Genomic DNA, 22,590 nt, shown 5'->3' on the forward strand with positions numbered 1-22,590 from the left:
TGTACACTAGGAAATAAATCTCTTGCTTTCACTGGCTGTCAACTATCAGTCTCTCTGAACTGGTGCTGACAGCAAGAGTAGATAGCACAAAGATGTTCTTAATACTATTACAGAATGTGTGATGCTTTGTATTTACACTTACAACAGTCAAATGTTTTCAATACCAGTTCAGAGAGACCTACTACTGACTTGTACTGTTAGCAACAAGTCATTTTCTGAGCACAAATAAGATTTAGAGTTACTGGAACACAGCTCAGGTTTTAAAATTTATTTTTGAGAACAAGGAGGTAAATGTACTGTATATCAGAGAAATGCCTAATCTTCCACAGGGGCAAGGTCATGCTCCTGCTGCCTTTTCCAGAGCACCAACAAACTGAAACAGACACAATCTTTGTCAATGTCACATGGTTCCAGCTGAACAAACTATGTGCAGAGGAGAAAATTCAGGAGCCTCTGCCTCTAGAGGTGGGTGGGAAAGGGTGTAAAGGAGAGTGTTCTGAAAAGCAGTCAAGGAGAAAGAGGTAGGTAGAAGAATCCATTTTACTTTACTCTCATTCATACAAGAGAAACAATAGCAAAAGGTACCAGTCACCAACAGTATTCAAATAAAGGCAGTGGGAAAGTAGCATAGGAGGCCTAAAATTTCATGCTCAGTTTAAATGTAAAAAAGAGAGGAGACAAATCAGATGAGACACAGCACAGAGCTGCCACTGTGGGCAAGCGACAGTACATTACTGATTCAATCTTGTTCTCCCTTGGTAAGCACCAGCTACAAACATTACTTATCACAAACTAAAAAGGCTGGCAGACAAATGGGGTCTGAGTGGGGAGAGAAGCCACAAGAAATGGGGCAAAACAGGATAAACTCCAAGTTGATGAAGGCAGAGAAGAAAAACTCAAAGGAGGGGAGAAAAAAGAAGGTTGCTTAATTGAAAGGAGTATAGTGGTATCAAAGAACTCAGATATACTGTATATACTTGTTCATAAGCCGAATTTTTTTAGTAAAAAAGAGAAGCACCAGAGAAGGGAGTCGGCTTATGAACGGGTAGAGAGAGGGAGAGGTGGACACAGCCCCTCCCCCCAACAGAGGGAGCAAGGAGAGGCAGCACAGCCAGCAGAGACAGAAGGGAAGAGGCAGGGCCAGAGTGTCTCTGCTTCTGGCCACACTGCTCTCCCCCCAGCCTCCGAAGCAGCTGCAGCTCCGGGGCTGGCAGGCTGCGGCCGTGCCGCCCGGTCTGGCCCGCCGGAGCAGGCTGCGGCCGTGCCGCCCGGTCTGGCCCGCCGGAGCAGTTCCAGCCAGGCCAGAGACATCCTCCCCTGGCCCTCCCCAGATAAGGTGGGAAGGGATGGGATGGGGAGAGGGTGGGGGTCCCGGGGGGGGTCATGTGGGGGGTGGTCACAGCGGTTACTCCCCTGACTCCCAGCTTCTCCCCCCAAAAAAATTTCCCCACCAGTTGCTGTCCTGGCCCGGGACAATTTGTTTACTTAGGTTTACCTCCTCCACCCCTGAATTATAGGGTCGGCTTATGAACGGGTTATAAAAATTTTCCATTTGTACTTATCTTGGGGGGGGGTCGGCTTATAAATGGACCGGCTTATGATCGAGTATATACGGTAATTTAACAGACAATTAGATTGGTAACAGAAAAACCTATAAAACCTCCCTCTACTCTTTTCAACTGTGCTGGTTCCCCTACCTTGGAGAAATGTGAAATTAAGCTTCTAATACAATATTTTAAAAGTTACTTTAATTATTAAATATCCCTCTGAAAGCTGTTTTATAATACTGAGGGTCTTCTTTGTTAAAGCTTGCAATTCCAAAATGCTCTACTGGTCCAGCTATGTCAGAACATCTGAAAATTGTCCCCAAACAGCACACCCATCACATCCTAAACAAGGCCCAGAGCTTTGCTACCTTCTAAGCTGTGTTACCACAGGATGGAGGACACTGTTATAGTAAACAAATAGCTAGGTTGCAAAATAGTTTTCATTGTTAAATGAAAAGCTAATGAATGTTAAGGTTACAAAATTTACAATTTGTTAAGAAATGCAAACTGTTCTTACAGCAAGATCAACTTGTCCACTTCATACCTATTTTACTTCCTAGTCCTCTTTTCTTGGTTACACACATCGGTTAACATTTGTTTATAATACTAAGTATAATAAAACAGATCATGCAATGCAGCCAAGTTAATAGTGATGCAGAAACTAGATTCTGCATTTTCTGATTTTTTAATTTTAGCTGTGCAATGCTAATCTACCATTACTGTACCTGCTGCCTTTAATTTCCTTATAAGCTTTTTATTCCTAACATAATATTCCTAATTAAGCTTTAAATTTCATGCTTCACTGAGGCGAATGGGATGAGACACGTCACCATAGTGAGTAAATCTATATTAAAAAAAGCTATCAATGAATTGTGGAATAGAGTTCCTGAGTTTGCTGCTAGTATTGTTTGGATGAAGAGTTTTCAGCAAGTCTACGCTCACAGCACAGCAGCAAATGTTTTCATTTTTTATGTTTGCTGTATCCTAACAACTAAAAAGACAGACTAACATGCTCACCAAAATGCATAATTAGGCACATTTTACAAATATAAGAGCGAAAAAGGCTAGAGATTGGCTATGGGAAGAAGCTCTTCGAGTTACAGTCTTTTTTCACAAGCTCAGCATGTGTCAATATTTTTTGCATGTTCCAAGGGCAGCTAATATAACAAAGATAGGACAAAACTGCCTGGAATATAGCACGTTTTAAAAACAAGATACAGTAACTCCTCACTTAAATTCATCCCGGTTAACGTTGTTTCCTTGCTGATCAATTAGAGAACATTCTTGTTTAAAGTTGTGCAATGCTCCCTTATAACATTGTTTGGCAGCTACCTGCTTTGTCCACTGCTTGCAGAAAGAGCAACTCGTTGGAGCTAGCTGGTGGGGGCTTGGAACCAGGGTGGACCAGCAGCCCCCCCATCAGCTCCCCGCTCCCTTAAGTTCCCTGTGCAGCAGCCACCCAGCAGGCTATGAATTGCCAGGCAGCTTAGCAGTCCCTCCCCAGACCGCTGTGTGCTGCTCCTGCCCTCTGCCTTGGAGCTGCTCCCAGGAGCCTCCTACTTGCTGTGCGGGGGTGGGGAGGAAGGGGTGCTAATGTCAGGGTGTCCCCCTCCCTCCCACTCCTGTACCCCCATCTCCACAGAGCAGGGGGGACACGACAGGGCTCAGGACAGAGGGAGTTTGCTGGCAGCCACTGTTGTCTCAACTTGCTGATCTACTTAAAAAGGCAGTGTACTTATAGTGGAGTCAGCATACTTAAAGGGGCAATGCGCATCTCTCTCTCACACACTGTGCTTGACTGTCTCTCTCTGCCATGCTGTCTCCCCTCCCTCCATTTGTACTGCCTTGTAGAATGTGGGGCTACATTAACAACGTGTTAACCCTTGAGGGCTCAGCCAAGTTCATCATTTAGCAGCAAGGCATTCCCAGGGAAATATCCCACCCTCTTACTTTACCACTTCAACCAAGCTTCACAATCATCATTGCTGTGGACAGTATTAAATTGTTTATTTAAAATTTATAGTGTGTGTGTGTACATACACACACACACACACACACACACACACACGCACACCTCTACCCCAATATAACACTGTTCTTGGGAGCCAAAAAAATCTTATGGCGTTATAGGTGAAACCACGTTATATCGAACTTGCTTTGATCCGCCAGAGTGCACAGCCCCCCCCCCTCCCCGAGCGCTACTTTACCGCGTTATATCCAAATTCGTGTTATATCGGGTCGCGTTATATGGGGGTAGAGGTGTATATATAAAAATAAAATATCAGGGGGTAGCCGTGTTAGTCTGTATCTACAAAAACAACAAGGAGTCTGCTGGCACCTTAAAGACTAACAGATTTATTTGGGCATAAGCTTTCGTGGGTAAAAACCTCACTTCTTCAGATGCATCAATAAAAAATAAAATATAGTCTTTTGTTTGGTGAAAAAAAATTTCCCTGGAACCTAACTCTCCCCGTTTACATTAATTCTTATGGGGAAATTGGATTTGCTTAACATCGTTTCGCTTAAAGTAGCATTTTTCAGGAACATAACTACAACGTTAAGCGAGTTACTGTACATCTAACACTACAACTATACTATACGCTACTGACAACAGCACTTAGCTACACAAACTATGTGCCGCAGTGAAATGCTGGCTGCTTCCATCTGAACCTACATAGGTCAGTGAAAGGCTCTGGCTACGGGGAAGCATCAGGGAAAGGCTACAGCAGCAGCTCAAAATAGCAGCGTAGACACGGAGGCATGGCTTGGGTAAGTAGAAAGCAAGTAGGGCAGGGTACCTACTTCCACTCTTACCCACACCCTTCAGGCTTTCTTTATTTGCCTAAAAGCCACGCCTCACTGGGGGGGACAGGAGGAGGACTACTCTACCTGTCGCCAAAAGAAATGTGCAGTGTAGACATTTATCTGTACATGGGTGTATGTCAAACTGCCAATTCTCAACGTTTTTCTTGCTCTTGTGATATACTACACTGGGAGTGCTGTTTTGGTTGTTCACAGAACAGTACCCAAGGGTCATGCTTAGACATACATAGTGAATTTGTGGCATCTTAAAAGCAAATGTGAAATGCATTAATTTTGTACTGAAATGATGATTACACTCATGCAATGTATTCTAACTTAGGCATTTCTCCAGCAGACTTCTTAATTGCACAGATTAAAATGACACTTTTGGCAGAGATTGGCTATAATGAAGTAAAAGACAAGATGGGTGAGGGAATATCTTTATTGGAGAAGAGCTCTGTGTCCTCTCGATAGCTTGTCTCTCTCACTAACAGAAGCTGGTCCAATAAAAGGTACTACCCTCACCCACTTTGTCTCTCTAATAACCTGGGATCAACACAGCTACAACACCACTGCATACATAAAGATCTTTATTATTTTAACTTAGAATCATAGAAGATTAGGGTTGGAAGAGACCTCAGGAGGTCATCTAGTCCAACCCCCTGCTCAAAGCAGGACCAACCCCAACTAAGTCACTCCTATAAAAATTCTTTTCCCTCCATGTATTATGTTTCAGGACCGGGGCACATTCCTATTGCCTGAGATTTCAGGGTTCAGGTTCTACTTAGCATCACCCAGATCACACACAATTAGAGTTTAACATTTACTGAAGCTTTGGGTGATATTCCTCATCAAACTAATGTCAAGCTGAGAAGGTCCACCTGCAACCTCAATCGCTTGCAAGCTCAGTCACGATCCTCTGTGAGAAGCAGATTAGGAGCAGCATGGGAGGAAGATCTCTATATCAACAGATAACTGACAAGGCTGCAAGTGTTGCACAGGCAATGACTGAAATGTAAAACCAAAAGCCACTACACATATAAAGCCTCTCTCCTGAAGGAAGAATTTAAAAAAGGATGACTTAATTCATAAGGGAGATATAGCAATACAAGGGTAAATTTTTGGGGGGTAAACCTGGAGGCACAGAGCACGTATCGAGCAGCACTCGTACTCTTAACTACCAGTAAATGCCTTATAGATGCTTTCTTCTGAGAAACTAGGTTTGACACAGGGCACAGAAAACAGACACACAATTTCATAAATATAAAGTCTAAGTGCACTTACACTCCCATTCCCTTTTCTAAACGGGACCTTTCACCTTTACCAAAAGGCAGGGAGGAAAGCAGTAAGGTTTATGCAAACAGTATTTGTCGAGAAATATAAAAATACAAGCTTACAGATTTGCAGTTTAAGGCATGAAGGGACCATTATCATCAACTAGTCCAGGGGTTCTCAAACTTCATTGCACCATGACTCCCTTCTGACAACAAAAATTATATGACTCCAGGAGGGGGGACTGAAGCCTGAGCCAGACTGACTCCTGCCACCCTGGGCGGGAGGGCCAAAGCCTGAGCCTCACTGCCTGGGGGGGGAGGGAGGGGAAAGAGAGGGGGGGGGAGTGTCTCGACCCACAGTTTGAGAATCACTGAACTAGTCTGATCTCCTGCATAGCACACACCACAGAATTCACCCAATAATTCCTGGCATCTTTTCCCATAGAAGACAAACAGAATGAATATTTGCATATGAGCAGATGTGCGAGCCTAGGAAATAGCAGCTGTTTCGACAAGCATTTGTTTATCTAGACAAGCATTCAAAGACAGAAAACCTAGTGCTAAAGATTCGTCTCAGTTTGCAGTCTCATCATGCACATTGATACAAGACTAGAAGATGGCAATCTGCTCTGATGCATTTGTCTAGCCTCTTTTCACACACAGACCAGCAAAGAAAGTCTCACAGGACAGACATCTTTTTCCTTCATACTAGATCTAAACTGAACCCAGTGGTCATGATGCTGTACCTGAACGACCACAAGTTTCTGCAACTGAAACAGTGCAAGTGCTACCCTTTAGGAGAGTTGGCTCACCACTCACCAGATGGCTCTTCTGGCTCGCTCTCATTCTCTTCTTCTGGAGGGGCCGGTGGTGGTGGTGGTGGCAGCTTTTTCTCTTTCTCAGCTTTAGCATTTCTCTCCTCCTCAGAGTAATATTCATCTTCAGAGAGGTTTGCAAGACTCTCATCCATCTCCCTGTACTCCACCTGCAAACAGCACAATCAGAGTAATCAAGACCAAACAAGACAATGGGTTTTACTACTAAAACAAAAAGAATGAGGAGTACTTGTGGCACCTTAGAGACTAACAAATTTATTTGAGCATAAGCTTTCCTGAGCTTATGCTCAAATAAATTTGTTAGTCTCTAAGGTGCCACAAGTACTCCTCATTCTTTTTGCTGATACAGACTAACACGGCTATCACTCTAAAACTTGACTACTAAAGCAGGCATTGGAAACAATGTTAAGAAACCACCCATAAAAATTTAGTTTAAAGTGGTGATCCTCTTAATCTTCGATACTGCAAGAAGACAGTTTTGCAATAAAAATTTGCCAGCTTATGGGAGTTTAGAGCAGGACCACAGTAAAAGGACTAAAAGGTCTCATACCTGCTCCTATAGGATTATGAATCCTTGAGAAAACCTCCTGGAAGGCTCCCAGAATGCCCACTAGAGAACATGTGATATTACCTGTTGATTCTTCTTTGAAAAAGGACTCCAAACAGGAATCCCTCTATTAGGGCTGATGTTTTAGCACTACACAGGATGGAAACACTCTCAGGGCTTTTGATCCTCAGACAGAAGTAATTGAGTGCAAGTTTCATCACACACGTTCCAACCATCAGTATCTCAGATCCCTTTAGAACCTAACCCAAAAAGTTTCCTTGAAGCATGAAGCAATGGCTAGATCAAATGAAGTTTTTCTGAAGAAAAACCATGAGGTTTTTTTGGGATAAAAACCACTTAGTGAAAACAGACCTCCTCACGAAAAAACAGAAGCCACAAATTAAGATGAACAAGTGAAAACTGTATGAGATGACATTCAAGAAAGTAACTTGTTTAAAGACAGGAGACTTGGAAGCTTCACTTAGAGGAATGCCTGACAGAAAACTGTGTCAATTAACATAACACACTAGAGGGTTGGGTTGTTTTGTTTTGTTGTTTTTTTTAAAGGGCTCTTTCAACATCAAGTTGAGAATAGGACCTCACTGACACACATATGCATGCACGTGAAGGAATGCTGGCAGGACTATTAGCTCACTAAAGACGGAACTCGCACACCTTTGAGCTCAGCTAACTCTTGCATCTCTCTTGTAATGCTCAGAAAAAGATAAGAAGGAATTTAGGATATAACTGCAGCATCACTTCATCCCTATAAAACATGATATAAGATGATCAGTCACTATAAGTAGCTCACTCTATGAGCTGAAGTTAGTCAGCAAGGAAATTACCTTCCACATAAGAAACTGATGCTCACAGACACTGAGTGACTCAAAAGGAGCTTTGTCAAGACCATGAATATCACAACACCGGGAGATTCACTCGTGTTTGACAAAAGCCAATGGAGATCTTACCATATCTTCTTTGCACGTCTGAAAAATCAAAATTGCTGTTAGAAGAACTAGGATATTTGTCAATAAGCTAGACTTGGAAAAATGAAGATTGTGGCTGCAAAGGAAGCATTTAGGGGCTGTTTACACCACACTGAAAGCCTTTTAAATTCACAAAACTGGAAGTCCTTCTGGCAGATTCCTTTAAGGCTAAGATAATTTCCAAGGTGTTAAAATAGTGTCATTCATAAAAACATTAACACAAAGTTAAAAGAAGTTAGAATGGGCTACGCTCTTACCAGCAGAGAAAGGCAGCTCAAAATGTAGAGATTTGGCTTTTTAGGTTGACACTTGCTCAGAAACATATTGCCTCTTGGGTCTCTACTGTTCTAGAATCCATTCTGTCTGGATCCAGCCCAGGCCCCTAACAGCAACAGAGGGTTCCACAGCTGAGTCCGCAGAACTCCAACCGAAACTCACCAACTTCCCACTGGACTATAGCTAGTTCCCCCTGGGCCACTTCCTACTGTATCTTTTGAAGCTGTAGTTGAAGCACTGTCAGGGTCTCTGGGCTTCTTGGCACATACGGTTCCCGGTGACTCTGACCCCTGTCTGGCATCCAGTGACACTTGGGCATCAGTCTGAGTCTCTGCAGCTCTGGCTTTCATGGTCAGGGGTTCCAGCTGCTCTGGGGCTGGAGCCAGCAATGAACGTCCTTCCTCCTCAAAGGTCAGCCCAGAGTGAGCTGGGCTGCTCCCTTTTATACTAGTGCTGCACCTGGAGTATGCCCAGCGGGGATGTGGATGTGTGTCTTCCTCAGCCCACAGTGAGGAGTTAATCCTTCCCCATCCAGTGCATAGTGAGTTCACGCTGTAACACTCTCCCCTTTAAGAAACCGGGAGCTCTTCCTCTCCCCCTACCGCACCTATCTTAAAAATAAATTAATTTATTAATTAAAAAAAAAATCAGCGTTGGCATGCACCTTCCCGAGGCGATGTAGTACCTGAAAGTCATATGGTTGTAGGGCAAGATAGCACCGTATGATCCGCAGGTTGGTGTCCTTCATGCTATTTAACCAGCCTAGGGACACGTGGGCAGTGACAAATCGGAATGTATTTCCTAACAGATAATATTACAGAGTGTCTATGGCCCACTTAATGGCCAAAGCCTCCTTCTCAATAGTTGAATAGTGGACTTGCGACTTAGGTACAGCACAAGGTGTTCTTCCCTGGCAACTTCCTGCAACAATACAGCCCCAAGGCCCACTTCTGAAGCATCCGTCTGTAAAATGAAGGATTTCCGGAAATCTGGATGTATCAAGACTGGTCCTCTTATCAGTTCTTTCAACATCCAAAGGGCTGTCTCACACTCAGCGGACCACTGGACACTCTGGGGTTGTGAGTTTCTAGTTAAGTCCATCGGGGGCTGCCAAGGTCACGAACTCTAGGACAAAACAATGATAATACCTGATTAGGGCAAGGAATTGCCGCACCTGCTTCGTTGGAAGGGTGGGCCAATCTCGCAGGGTCTGTACCTTGTTGACCAGGGGGCTGCAGTTGTCCCCCGCCCATGGTCTATCCCAAGTACATCACCTTGCTCCGTCCAAGGTTGCACTTTGAGGGGTTTGCCGTGAGTCCAGCGTCCTTAAGAGCTTGGAGCACACTGGATAAGTGATGGAGATGGTCTTCCCAACAGGTATTGTACATGACAATGTCGTCGATGTAGGCAGCGGTGTACTACACATGGGGTCGTAACAGCCGGTCCACAAGCAGCTGGAAGGTGGCCGCAGCTCCAGGCAGTCCAAACGGCATTGTTATAAATTGGTACAAGCCAAAGTGTGTCAGAAAGGCCGTCTTAGGGTAAGAGTTCTGCATCAGGGGGATTTGCCAATATTCCTTTGTTAGATCCAAAGTTGACTGGAACTGCTGTGAATGCTGTTACTGTGAGCTAGGAAGAAGGTGACCCCATAAAAATTGTGCCAATGCTATGTATCGGAGTGGTAATGGAAAATTCCTAGTGTGTGTAAAAATCAATGGTAAAAGCCCGTTTAGGGAAAATTACAGCTTCTAACATCACTTTAGTTAAAGCAGATCTTGTCAAAGAGGAAGTTTACTTACCAGATGAAAATGTGAATATTATAATCCTCTATAAGTTTACTGTAAATATTCTTTAGCCAGAATCCACCTTGAATGAAATGGTACTAAACAAAGTTATAGCTGGTGTATGGAAGTTACTGCCTATGGATCAAATGATTAATATCATCCCCAAAGCTTTGTTCAGTCAAGTTAATATCATGAACCAGTCAGAGGAAAGGAAAGATCCTGAGCCTGTCTGTATTAGGGGCAATGACTTGCCTATGGAGGGTTTCTCCAAATGTTTGTCTGAGGAAGATAGCTCTTTGTCTGTGCAGAAAAGCAGTTTATATGTGAATGAAGTTTCTGAACATCTGTCTGAGTGAATCTGGAATTAGATGAAGCACAGAGATAAGTCACTGATCAGGAAAATGTTTCTCTAGACCAGATTAAAGTTGATGGTCAGGGTAAAGCCCTACTTGAGGGAGAAAAGGGTCGATTCTTGATGGGTGATGTATTGTTGGCAAGTAAAGCTTGTGAAAGTAAGCCTGAACAAGGTAAAAGTGATTTGCTTAAGGCAGCTCAATAGGATGAGCCATTATCTGTGGAGAATAGCATTTTATCTGTTGGGAGTGGCAACTTGCCTGTTAAGGAAGCTGTCCCACTTTCCAAGTATACGTCTGAAATCAGCCATGGGTGCTGGGACAAAGGAAAGGATATCTCCAATTGTTTGTCTGTTACGAATAGCAATGTGTCTGCTGCAAAAGTGTCTCTCTCTAGCTATTTGTGAAGCAGACAGAAGAAGCTTGTCAACCTATGATGGTTGAAAATTTATCAGTTGTATCAGAATTGATTCTGGGTTTAAGTGAAACCCAGAAAGAGTCTGTTATTGCTCAGGAAAATATTCCTTTGGAGCAAGTCCTAGCTGAAGAGGGTAAGAGCAGAATTTCTGTGAAAGATGGATTGTTGCTTAAAGAAGCTCCTAAGGAAAAGAATCCTCATGGTAGTTTTTGCAAGCAGTTTGCTGTAACCGAAGGGTGTGGAAGTGAATTACCGTATATACTCGCTCATAAGCCGAATATTTTGGTAAAAAAGTGACGCATCAAAGAGTGGGGGTCGGCTTATAAACAGGTCTACACCAAAATTTGATTATTTTAAACTCTGTGGAATCATTGAATTGAATATCTAATACATTGTCGTTTTGTTTACCTGGAGCGTCTGCAGGCATGGAGCCCCTCAGCTCCATGCCTGCAGACGCCCCAAGTAAACAAAACGTCCCGCCAGTGGCTTACTCCGACAGGCCAGGAGCCAAAGTTTGCCGACCCATTTATTGATGTCAATACTACAGCCTTTTAAAGTTGCAACGGCTTTGTTTAGTGGACTAGATTGGCTTGAAATGGACCTCATAAGTCTCAAGCCAATATGAAAATATAACATGCAGAATCAATGGAATCTCTAATAAAAGTGAAATAGCCTGTTATCCCTACAGACATGCCAATCTACAGGGCTGCTTTGAAATAAACAAAGAACAATAATAATTTGACAGTGATAAAGCAGGTGACATTCCTATATAAAGTCCTACAAAATCTATAACTACAATAATAATAATCTGTTTTCATACTAGTATTTAAAATGAACGGTGAAATCAAAAGAAAAAGGTTTTATCATGCAGCGTTCAAACTTAAAGTTGTTGAATATGCAGAAGCAAACAATAATTGCGCCGCTGCTCATGAATTCTGTACCAATGAGAAGTAAGAGAATAGCGAAAAAATAAAACACTAAAAAGACATGCCAAGAAGCAAGAAAAAAAAATGTCCAATGAGGTGCGCTTCATTTCCTGAATTGGAGAAAGATCTCAATAACTGGGTTATTGAATGTCGACAAAATGGGTACATTGTCACTAGAACTGGAATTTGTCTGCGTGCTCTGCAAATATCGAAAGACGACAAATACAAGTCAGTAAAGCCATCAATGTTTGTCACATCAGCGGGTTGGTGTACTCGCTTCATGAACCGTCATGGTCTCTGTCTTCGTCAGCTAACAAAGATAGCGCAAAAGCTGCCTAGAGATCTGGAAGGAAAAAAATCGAATATTTCCAAAGGTTTATTATAAAATATCGAAAGGAATATGCATTTAAACTGTCACAAATAGGAAATATGGACGAAACACCAATGACATTCGATCTCCCAAGCAACAGAACGGTAACTGGTGTTGGTGAAAAAACTGTTTTAATTAAAACCACTGGCCATGAAAAAAATCCATTTTATGGTGGTTTTATCATGTTTGGCAAATGGATCAAAGCTCCCTCCTGTTATTTTTAAAAGAAAAACCTTGCTTAAAAATATGAAATTTCCTGCTGGTGTCATCGTACGTGCACACAAAAAGGGATGGATGGATGAAAGTGGGACTGTTGAATAGCTGGAAAAAGTGTGGAATAAGACAGGGCTTTGAAGCTGTGCTCCGGCTCCGCTCCAGCTCCAGGCAAAAACCTGCAGCTCCACTGGTCTGGAGCTGTTCCACGCTCCAGCTCCGGGCTCCGCTCCAAAGCCCTGGAATAAGAGACCAGGAGCACTTTTCAAGAAACCTGCTATGCTCGTTTGGGACATGTTCAGGGCACACAAGACGGATGAGGTGAAAAAAGTGGCCAAAAATATGAAAAACTACTTTGGCTGTAATACCTGGAGGCTTAACTTCAGTTCTACAGCCACTTGATGTCTGCCTGAACAAACCCTTTAAAGACAGGCTAAGCAAAATGTGGTCTGAACGGATGTGCTCAGGCATGGCGACGTTGACAAAAGGCGGGAATCTTCTGAAGCCCAAAATCATTCTGGTCACCCAGTGGATCAAGGACGCGTTCATTCCCTCGGAAATGGTAGAAAAATCATTTAGGAAATGCTGTATCAGCAATGCACTCGACGGGTCAGAAGATGATGCCATATTTGATGATAACACAACAGAGGCTGATGATGAGAAGGAATCTGAGTCTCAAGATGACACTGCCGACATCTACAATGACAATGCAGGTGCAGCTGTGACTGAAGCCGAGTTTAATGAACTGTTTGGTGAATCAGAGACTGATTCAGACTTTGAAGGATTTAAAGTCTTTTTAAAGTCTCATATTGTTCTAAGTTACTTGTTTTAAATATCCATTTACTGATTTTAAATATTGACTAATTTTGAAGGTGAATACATATTTGTTCAATTATTATAACAGGTTTTTCGTTAGATTATATTAAAATAATTCTAGCAAAACTTTTGAGTATTTCTTGTGATGCCAGCTTTTAAAATATAGCAGGGGTTGGCAAACCTTGGCTCCCGGCTCATCAGGGTAAGCCGCTGTCGGGTCGGGATATTTTGTTTACTTGGAGCGTCTGCAGGCACGGAGCCCCTCAGCTCCCAGTGTCCACTGTTTGCCGTTCCCAGCCAATGGGAGCTGATTATTGGGTAAGATCTGAATTGTATATTGACTTGGGTTCAGAAGAACCCTTTTGTTTGATTAAATTGGTTTTAAATAATCACTCATCATTAAGTCTAGTGTCTGGGTGTTGAATCCAGGACTGGAATACCTAACGAGGCTGCATTTCTGACTTCTCATTAGCCAGGGTGGTGAGACAGAAGTTTAGTTTTGTTGCTGGTTTGGTATGTCTCATGGAAGAATAACCACCAGTTATGGAGTGTGTCTGCCCTTTTTCCCAGCAGCCTGTCCTGAATTTGGTATTCTCAGTTGTGACCCACGGAGGAACGGTGACAGCGGGCAAAAACCTTCATGAGTTCCGCCACGATCTTAGGGGCGGTGGTGGATCACAAGTGGACAGCCTCGGAATACTGGGTTGCATAGTCCGTGATAACCAGGATGTTATGGTCAGTCGTGCTCTTCTCAAGGGGGCCTACTAAATGTAGCCCTATCTGCTCGAAGGGCATCCCAACCACAGGCAGCGGAACAAGGAGAGCTTTTGGCACTCCCTTCAGTCCAGTACCCTGACATTCTGGGCATGAGTCATAGTAATCTCATACCTTCCCCGATGGATGCTTGGCCAGAAGAACCTCCTTGCCATCCTCTGGAGAGATTTTTCCCTTCCCAGGTGTCTGGCCCAGGGCACCAAATGGGCTAGATGCAAGAGGCCCCGGCGTAAGCTCCAGGGAACCAACAGCTGTCGGAGCACTTTATGAGTCTGGGGCTGTTGCACCACACAATAGAGAAGTCCTGCCATACCCTGAAGTGGGGTCCCTGAGGCGCCTGGAGGGTATCTTCCTCTTCCTAACTATGGTCTTCTCCAAGGCTCGGCTAAGGGTTGGATACTCAGCTTGGGTGTCGTCCACAGTTGCACTTGCCTGAGGGGGTGATACAGTTGTCGTTTCCCCATCGGGGGAAGTCCCTTCCCTGGGTTGTCATAACCTGGTTGTAACCGAGGAGACCCCTCAGTTTTCTTTGATCAGTTTCCCCTGTTGGCGAGTAACAGGCACAGTTCTATAAAAAGTCCCAGAACCCCAGTCAGTCTCATCCCAGGATAACCAGACAGGCCAGCTTAGGGGTCAGGCTGACCTGCAGGGCCGCACAATGGTGAGAGATCTCCAAGGCCACCCAGGTAGTGAAGTAAAAGTTCACATCTTCATGGACGCACTGTAGGTGTATTCAAAATCCATTTGGTTCGGGAGCTGGGACCAGCTCCCTACAGATGAGGGTCTGACTACACCTGGAGTCAAACAAAGCCACTGTGGGTGTCCCATTTACATGCACAGGAACCCTGGCCTTCCCTGGGGCCTTCTTCCAGGCCCATGGGCTGGCTACCCATACCTGTCTATAGTTACAATCCATACAGGAGCAATCCCTTCAGAAATGCTCCTCTTGGCAGCACACAACTGTCTGGGGATTCGCCGGCCAACAGGTCCACTTTCGCCATGCTGGTCCATGCCTTATTCACAGGGCAGTAAGGCCTATTAGCAAGTTGATGGGCCGCTACCTCGGGGGGAGGGGAGCGGCAGCCGGGGTAGGGGGACTTGGGCCCACCCTGCTCCACCACTTAGGCCCAGGGCCCTAAGAGTGGCAAAGAGTTCTGCCATGAAGCAACTGGTGTGGCTGGCCCGGGGGCTGCTCCAGCCATGGCTGGCTGCGGGGCCACCCAAGCAGCTGGCCCAGGAGCCAGCTGCTTGGGCAACCTTGACGTCAGCCACAGCCACCACAGAAGTTATGGAGGTTGCAGAAAGTCATGGAATCGGGGACTTTCGCAACCTCCGTGACAAACACAGAGCCCTAAACATGATTAAAAAAATATTCTTATTCATGTTATTTATGTAGCTGTATCTAATCTTGGGGAATTTAAAAAAAACTCCCACTGACCCTATCACTGGTTCAGATGCTGAACCAGCAGTAGCCCTAATGTAAATGATGATTGGATGATTTAGTTGGGGATTGGTCCTGCTTTGAGGACCTCCTGAGGTCCCTTCCAACCCTGATATTCTATGATTCTAAAACAATGCTACTGGAGACTCATCTGCAGTTTTTACTACTGTGATGAAAGTCAACACTGGTGCAGTCTCAAACACAAGGGCCGGTAGCACAGGTTCGCATACTAAAGCGAACTACACTTGCACAGTTCCAAGGCTTTCTAATCTGCTTTCATATTTTCATCCACTAGAGATATAGCACAGGTATCACTGAAGTACAGTGTAGATTGCATTCTTACAAGGCACAGCTAATGCTTCCCTGACTCCAGTACTGAAAGTGGTGGATTTGGACAAACTTTGAGGATAAAGTCTTTGAAACACTTCAAGCCAGTATTACAAGATGACCCACTTGGAGCCTCTAGGAGGGTTTTCAGGTGCGCCTGGCTTAAGAACTGTAGCCAATTAATTCATGTTACCATTTAATTGTGTTATCTATTGATGTGGCAAACTCATGTTAATACATACATGATCAAAGAGCGATGACTAGATTTAAATTGTAGGTATAGGTACAGATATGAGTAGACAGGATTACAAGACGGACAATCATTTAGGAGTATATAAGTAAAACAAAGCTGTAACACAAGGGCCTACAGGCTAAGTAAGGCTCGTAAGATTTCAGCTTAGTCACACTGGGCCTCAAGCTTAAGGAGGCCTGACATAAGTAGGTGACCCAGGAATGACCCCATGCCAGTGAAATTACAAGTTTACTGTAAAGAATGTGCCTTACAGGTGATGTTCTGGGAAAATATGTCACAATGTACCCATCTAGACAGCAAGACACCTGATTGTAACATCACTGTAAGTTCTGCTTACTGCAGGTTACCATGGAAACATGTGCATGTAGCTGTTATGAGAATAAAGGGAACTAAAAAAAACAACCTATGAGAAGCGGCACCCCAAAAAACTATAGGGTATGGAAGTTCAGATAAGGAAAAGGAGGTTGGAACACTCCTGCATATGGATAAGTTGTTAGGCATGGTCTTAATAGGATAAAAAGGATTCCCTGCTATGGATAGGGTGGGAAGACCACCTGTTTAAGAGGTCCACCAGACTCTATATCATCTTTGGCTATGTATGAACACTGCATTGGCTCTCTCAAGTTTTGCATACTTATGTGTGATTGTAATCCTAATCAGTAAAACTATTAATACAGACAAGACTTCTTACTTGCGACTGCACGTGATCACTGTCTTTGTATGTTCCTAGAGCCTTCCAATCTAAGAGAATTGTGAAGGGTAACGTTCACCCTGTTAATCTGTAAACTGTGGCACTGCAGGACCCAGACTAACTCCCTACGGACACTGTAGTTTGACACAATGCAGTCTGGCCTTGAGAAAGGTTAAACTAGAGAGAGCCCTGATGACGTACAACAGAGTGCTAAAGCAGCAATAGTAATGTTGAGATAATGATGCCCTAACCCACCCTCTACATATCATGACCCACTGATCTGGAAGCCTGGCCAGCTAAGGTCCAATAACACACTGCACCAACAAAACACAAGAACAAGCAATTTAAAAAATTGTTTAATAGTAAATGATTGGGAAAGTAAAGGCATCAGTAGTGGCATCAAGGCAAATCCATAAGCCAGTTGTCAAGATCTGGAGTGAAAGGAAAGTTGGAAAGGAAATGGGCGGGGAACTATTTCAAAGATCCAACTGGAGAGCATGGGGAGTCTTCAGCCTGTCTCATGCAGGAGCACAAGAGTAAGACTCGTGCAAAAGAAAACTATGTGCACATGTCTAGTGTTGGGCAGGTTAGTAATCTTACAATGAACAACCATTCTATGCTGAAAAGGAGTCTCAAAGAGATGTTCCCTTTTTCAATCAGGGGGCTCCATGCATTTCATGAAATGTTACTCTGAATCGCTTCTCTATCCATCTGCTGCTTTCCAAATACACTTTTAGACAATTAGATTATCATATTCTTAATGGTTTCCTACAGGTGTAGGGATTAATTTGTAGAGGTACACAGCTCTCAAAGGTTACATTCAGCATCTTGTTAAAAAAAATCAGACCAGTTACTTCAAAAGAGATTTAGTGCCTTACCTCAGGCACTAACGTTTGTAAATTGTGGTCTAAGTTTCCAGGCCCGATCACACAAAAAAACAAACCTACACACATTGTGCCTTGATGCAGGAGTTTTCATTAGTCTGCAAAAAAGGTGCAAAACATTGGAGTCCACTTTCTTTTCAACACACATTAACTAAGGCCACTACACACACTACTCTTCAGTAGTGCATTGTACCCCTGAGCAACTTAGTTATACCTACCTTAACCCCCCCACGTAGACAACACTATATCAGCAGGAGACATAGCTACCACCTCTCATGGAGGTGGAGTTATTAAGCTGACAGGAGAAAATCTCCCCCATCAGCTTCTTAGAGCATCTTCACCAGAAGCGCTGCAGAGGTGCAGTTGCGCCAATGCAATTTTGTAGTGTAGACCTACCCTAGACTTGAATACTAATGCACATGCAATTTCACTACCGATAGTAGAACAAAAAAAAGAAGGGAGATGGAATCTGTAGCCCCATGGGCTTCATATCTTCCCCCCGCCCCCCAGCAACACGTAAAACTGCATTTTTACTTCTTGATAGAAGTTGCCAGTCCAATATAACATTTAAAATAAAAGCATTTATACAGCAAGTACAACATAGGTATTCCCATCTACTTCTTTTTAGTGTGTTTTCTCTTAATCCTGTGCCAAATGTCTGAGACTTTCATCATTTTCACCCTTTCAAATAATTTGTTTTCTAGGCTTCTCTCCCCACCCTCGTGTTCAGCGTTTGCCGATACCAACACCCAGCCCCGCGGAGCTCAGGGTGGGATCCTGCCCACCCTGCAGACACAAGCCTGGCGCGCAGCGGGATTTCACAGCCCGACACCAGCAGGGGGCCAGAGAGACAGGCTGCTCCGAACGGGGCAGAGAAGCTCATCCCGGCCCCTGGCTAGCTAGAGCCCGGAAGAAGGGGCAGGGCAGGGCTGGGCGGTCCTGATCCAGCTCCCGACCGCTCCTCTGCTCGGAGACCGGAGACCGGTGCCCGAGCCCAGCCAGCCCCTCCCCTACGCAGGCCGGGGAGGAACGGCCCCAGCGCAGCCCGCCTGGGCCGGCACCTACTTTGGCCCGCTTGCGGCGGCTGGTCCTTCGGCCCTCGGGTGTCTCGGCTATGCCCGTAGTCTCGGGTCCGGGGGCGACGATGGCGCCGGCGGTTGGCGGCTCAGACAGGCCTCCCGGGGGAGAGGCCCGAGACGGTTCCTTCTTACGTGGAGTCCGCTCCGGGCCCCCGGCGCCCGAACCGCCCTCCGAACTCGGAAGGCCGGGCGGCGGCACCGGCACCTCCGGCCCGCTCTCCCCGCCGCCCTCGGCCGCCTTCTTGCCACCCGACAGCATCGCCTCCAGCCCGCTCCGCGCTGCCTGCAGCGAGCTGGACAAAGGGACCAGCGAGCAAGCGCCACAGCCCCGCCTCAGCGTCACGACGTGCCTTCGCCGCGTCCGCCGGAATAGCCCCGCCCCAGCGTCACGACGTGCCTTCGCCGCGTCCGCCGGAATAGCCCCGCCCCAGCGTCACGACGTGCCCTCGCCGCGTCCGCCGGAATAGCCCCGCCCCAGCGTCACGACGTGCCCTCGCTGCGTCCGCCGGAAAAGCCCCGCCCCAGCGTCACGACGTGCCCTCGCCGCGTCCGCCGGAATAGCCCCGCCCCAGCGTCACGACGTGCCCTCGCCGCGTCCGCCGGAATAGCCCCGCCCCAGCGTCACGACGTGCCCTCGCTGCGTCCGCCGGAAAAGCCCCGCCCCAGCGTCACGACGTGCCCTCGCCGCGTCCGCCGGAATAGCCCCGCCCCAGCGTCACGACGTGCCCTCGCCGCGTCCGCCGGAATAGCCCCGCCCCAGCGTCACGACGTGCCCTCGCCGCGTCCGCCGGAATAGCCCCGCCCCAGCGTCACGACGTGCCCTCGCTGCGTCCGCCGGAATAGCCCCGCCCCAGCGTCACGACGTGCCCTCGCTGCGTCCGCCGGAATAGCCCCGGCCTAGCCGGCCCCAGCGCCACTGGGTTCGCTTCTGGTGCCTGCGGTCATGTGCGGGGCAGGAGCTGAGCCAGGCCTGTCCAGGGTCCATGGGCCTCTGAACGACACAGGGTCCCGCTTCGCCATCGCTGGCTGCTTTCCCAGCCAGGAATGTGCAAGTTCCAGGGGACCCCCTCGGGTCCTGGTGAGTTTGCACACCTGCAAACTTCGCAATCAAAATATCTGGGTTGTTGTATACCTTGGGAACTTCCAAACCTGCATGCTCCAATTATTGCATGTGTAGACACTAACATCATTCTGTAAATTAACTGTAAAATCACAGGGTGCAAATGGACTGCAATGGTTGTCTAGTGAAGTCCAGTGGTTCTCAACCAGGGGTTCCCTTGGGGGCTGCCAAATAGGACCAGTGTTAAACTCGCTGGGGCTCAGTGGGGAAAGCTGAACTCCACAGCATAGGGCTGAAGCCCTGAGCCCTGCCACATGGAGCTGACGCAGAAGCCTGAGAAACTTAGCTTCTCTGTGCCACCAGTGGTTTGCTTGCCCTGCTTGCTACCCCTTAACGCCAGCTCTGGCTTTTTATATGCAGAAAACCAGATGTTGTGGCACGGATGGGCCATGGAGTTTTTATAGCATGTTGAGGGGGCCTCAGAAAGAGAAAGGTTGAGAACTCCTGATCTAGTCTAACTCCCTGCCAAGATGCAGGATTTGTTGGGTCTGAATCGTCCAAGACAGATGGCTATCCAGCCTCCTTTTGAAAACCTACAGTGAAGAAGTTTCCACAACCTCCCTAGGCAGTCTGTTCCATTGTCCTACTGTTTTTACAGTTAGGAAGTTTTTCCTGAGATTTAATCTAAATCTGCTCTGTTGTTGTTTGTACCCTTTACCTCTTGTCCTCGTCTCTGTGGCAAGAGAGAACAACTTTTCTCCCATCTTTTTTATAGCAGCCTTTCAAGTATTTGAACACTGCTATCATGTTCCCCCTTAATCTCCTCTTTTGCAAACTAAATATATGCAGTTCCTTTAGCCTTTGCTCATATGACTTGCATTCCATACCTTTGATCATCTTTGTCGCTCTCTGCTGGATCCTTTCCAGTTTTTGTACATCCTTTCTATACAGTGAACATAAGAACGGCCATACTGGGTAAGAGCAAAGGTCCATCTAAGCCCAGTATCCTGTCTTCCAACAGCAGCCAATGCCAGGTGCCCCAGAGGAAACAGAACAGGTAATCATCAAGTGATCCATCCCCTCTTGCCCATTCCCAGCTTCTGGCAAACAGAGGCTATCCCTGCACATCCTGGCTAATCCTCCATGAATTTATCTAGTTCTTTTTTTCAATCTTAGAATATCAGGGTTGGAAGGGACCTCAGGAGGTCATCGAGTCCAACCCCCTCCTCAAAGCAGGACCAATCCCCAGGCAGATTTTGCCCCAGATCCCTAAATGGCTCCCTCAAGGATTGAACTCACAACCCTGGGTTTAGCAGGCCAATGCTCAAACCACTGAGCTATCCCTCCCCCCCTTTTAGAGTCTTGGTTTTCACAATATCCTCTGGCAAGGAGTTCCACAGGTTGACTGTGCGCTGTGTGCAGAAATACTTCCTTTTGTTTGTTTTAAAACTGCTGCCCATTAATTTCATTTGGTGACCCCTAGTTCTTGTGTTATGAGGAGTAAATAACACTTGTTTATTTTCTCCACACCAGTCATGATTTTATAGACATCTATCATATCCCCCCTTAATCGTCTCTTTTCCAAGCTGACCAAGTGGTGTCCAAACTTGGACACAGTACTCCAGCTGAGACCCAACCAGGACTGAATAGAGTGGTACTCTCACCTCCCATGACTTGCATACTATGCCTCTGTCAATGCAACCCAAAATTGCATTTCCTTTTTTTGCAACAACATCACATTGCTAACTCATGTTGAGGTTGTGAGCCACCATAATTTCCTCTCCTCCTCGACCATGTCCTTCTGCTTCCATTCTGTATCTGTGTGTGATGGGTTTTCCCAGGCTGCAACCTGAACTGTAGGACCACTGAGCATTGTGTCTGACCCACCTGGGCTCCCTCTCACCCTGTGATGCTATGACAAGCTGCAAACCTCTGGTAGGTACTGCAGTCACACAGACATCCACAGACAGGGACACACCCAGCTGAGTTAGAATCATGGAAGTTACATGAATGCTTCTCCCAGTCAGTCATGAACTAACAATAGAGAAACTCCAGCCAATTCCCCCCAGCTCCCCAGCCTTGCACCCCAGAACATAGGCTCCAGGGCTGGAGCACCCACAGGGAAAAATTAGCAGGTGCTCCACACCCACCGGCAGCCAAGCTCCCCCCTCCTTGCCTCCTTCCCCCCCGTCAGCGTGCTGTGTCCCCGCTCCTCCCCCTCCCTTCCAGTGCTTCCCACCCCACCATCACCTAACAGCTGTTTGGCGGTGCTTAGGACTTTCCAGGAGGGAAGGGGAGGAGCGGGGATGTGGCACGCTCAGGGAAGGAGGCGGAGAAGAGGCAGGGCAGGGCGGGGACTTGGGGGAAGAGGGTGGAATGGGGGCGGGAAGGGGCTGCGGTGGGAAAAGGCGGGGTGGGGTGGGGATTTTGGGGAAGGGATGGAATGGAGGTGGGGCAAGGGCGGAGCATGGGTGGGAAGAGGCGGGGCAGGGGCGGGGGGGGGGTCAGAATTATATCATACTGCCCTAGTCAGAAGTCTGACCAATATACATTTAAAACCCAGTCTGTCCCTCTCTCAATTTGGAGAGGGTGTGCATCAGTTTTTGTTCCTGAGCTGAGGTCTCCCAAGCACTTCAAGCAAAATACACTGTGTTAGGAGTGCTAGTGCCAATGTAGGATTCATGCCTGTATTTTCACCTGAGATAGTATTTTCCTTGCCTCTTTGGTTTTTTGATACATATACATTCTTACTAATATGTGTGAACAAAGGGATCCGTACTAAGGACAAAGACACTGTGTGTGTTCATAGGATCATAGAAGAATTAGGGTCGGAAGAGACCTCAGGAGGTCATCTAGTCCAACCCCCTGCTCAAAGCAGGACCAACCCCAACTAAATCATCCCAGCCAGGGTTTTGTCAAGCCAGGCCTTAAAA

At 46.2% G+C, this 22,590-nt stretch overlaps 1 protein-coding gene across 2 annotated transcripts in view; it reads right to left on the reverse strand.

Moving 5' to 3' along the window:
* The window catches only part of KDM1A (lysine demethylase 1A), a 139,172-nt gene extending 120,316 nt beyond the window's left edge, over positions 1–18,856 (reverse strand). Inside the window, exons 1-2 of one of the 2 annotated variants that reach the window (XM_065421491.1) lie at positions 18,584–18,856; positions 6,443–6,608 (exon numbers count right to left, since the gene is read on the reverse strand). In XM_065421491.1, the coding sequence (XP_065277563.1) occupies positions 6,443–6,608; positions 18,584–18,856 (439 nt within the window). The remainder of the gene's footprint in view (positions 1–6,442; positions 6,609–18,583) is intronic. The other variant, XM_065421492.1, reaches the window with a different exon arrangement.
* Between the last annotated feature and the right edge of the window lie 3,734 nt (positions 18,857–22,590).

Source organism: Emys orbicularis, chromosome 23 (genome assembly GCF_028017835.1).
Source record: "Emys orbicularis isolate rEmyOrb1 chromosome 23, rEmyOrb1.hap1, whole genome shotgun sequence".
NCBI lineage: Eukaryota > Metazoa > Chordata > Testudines > Emydidae > Emys > Emys orbicularis.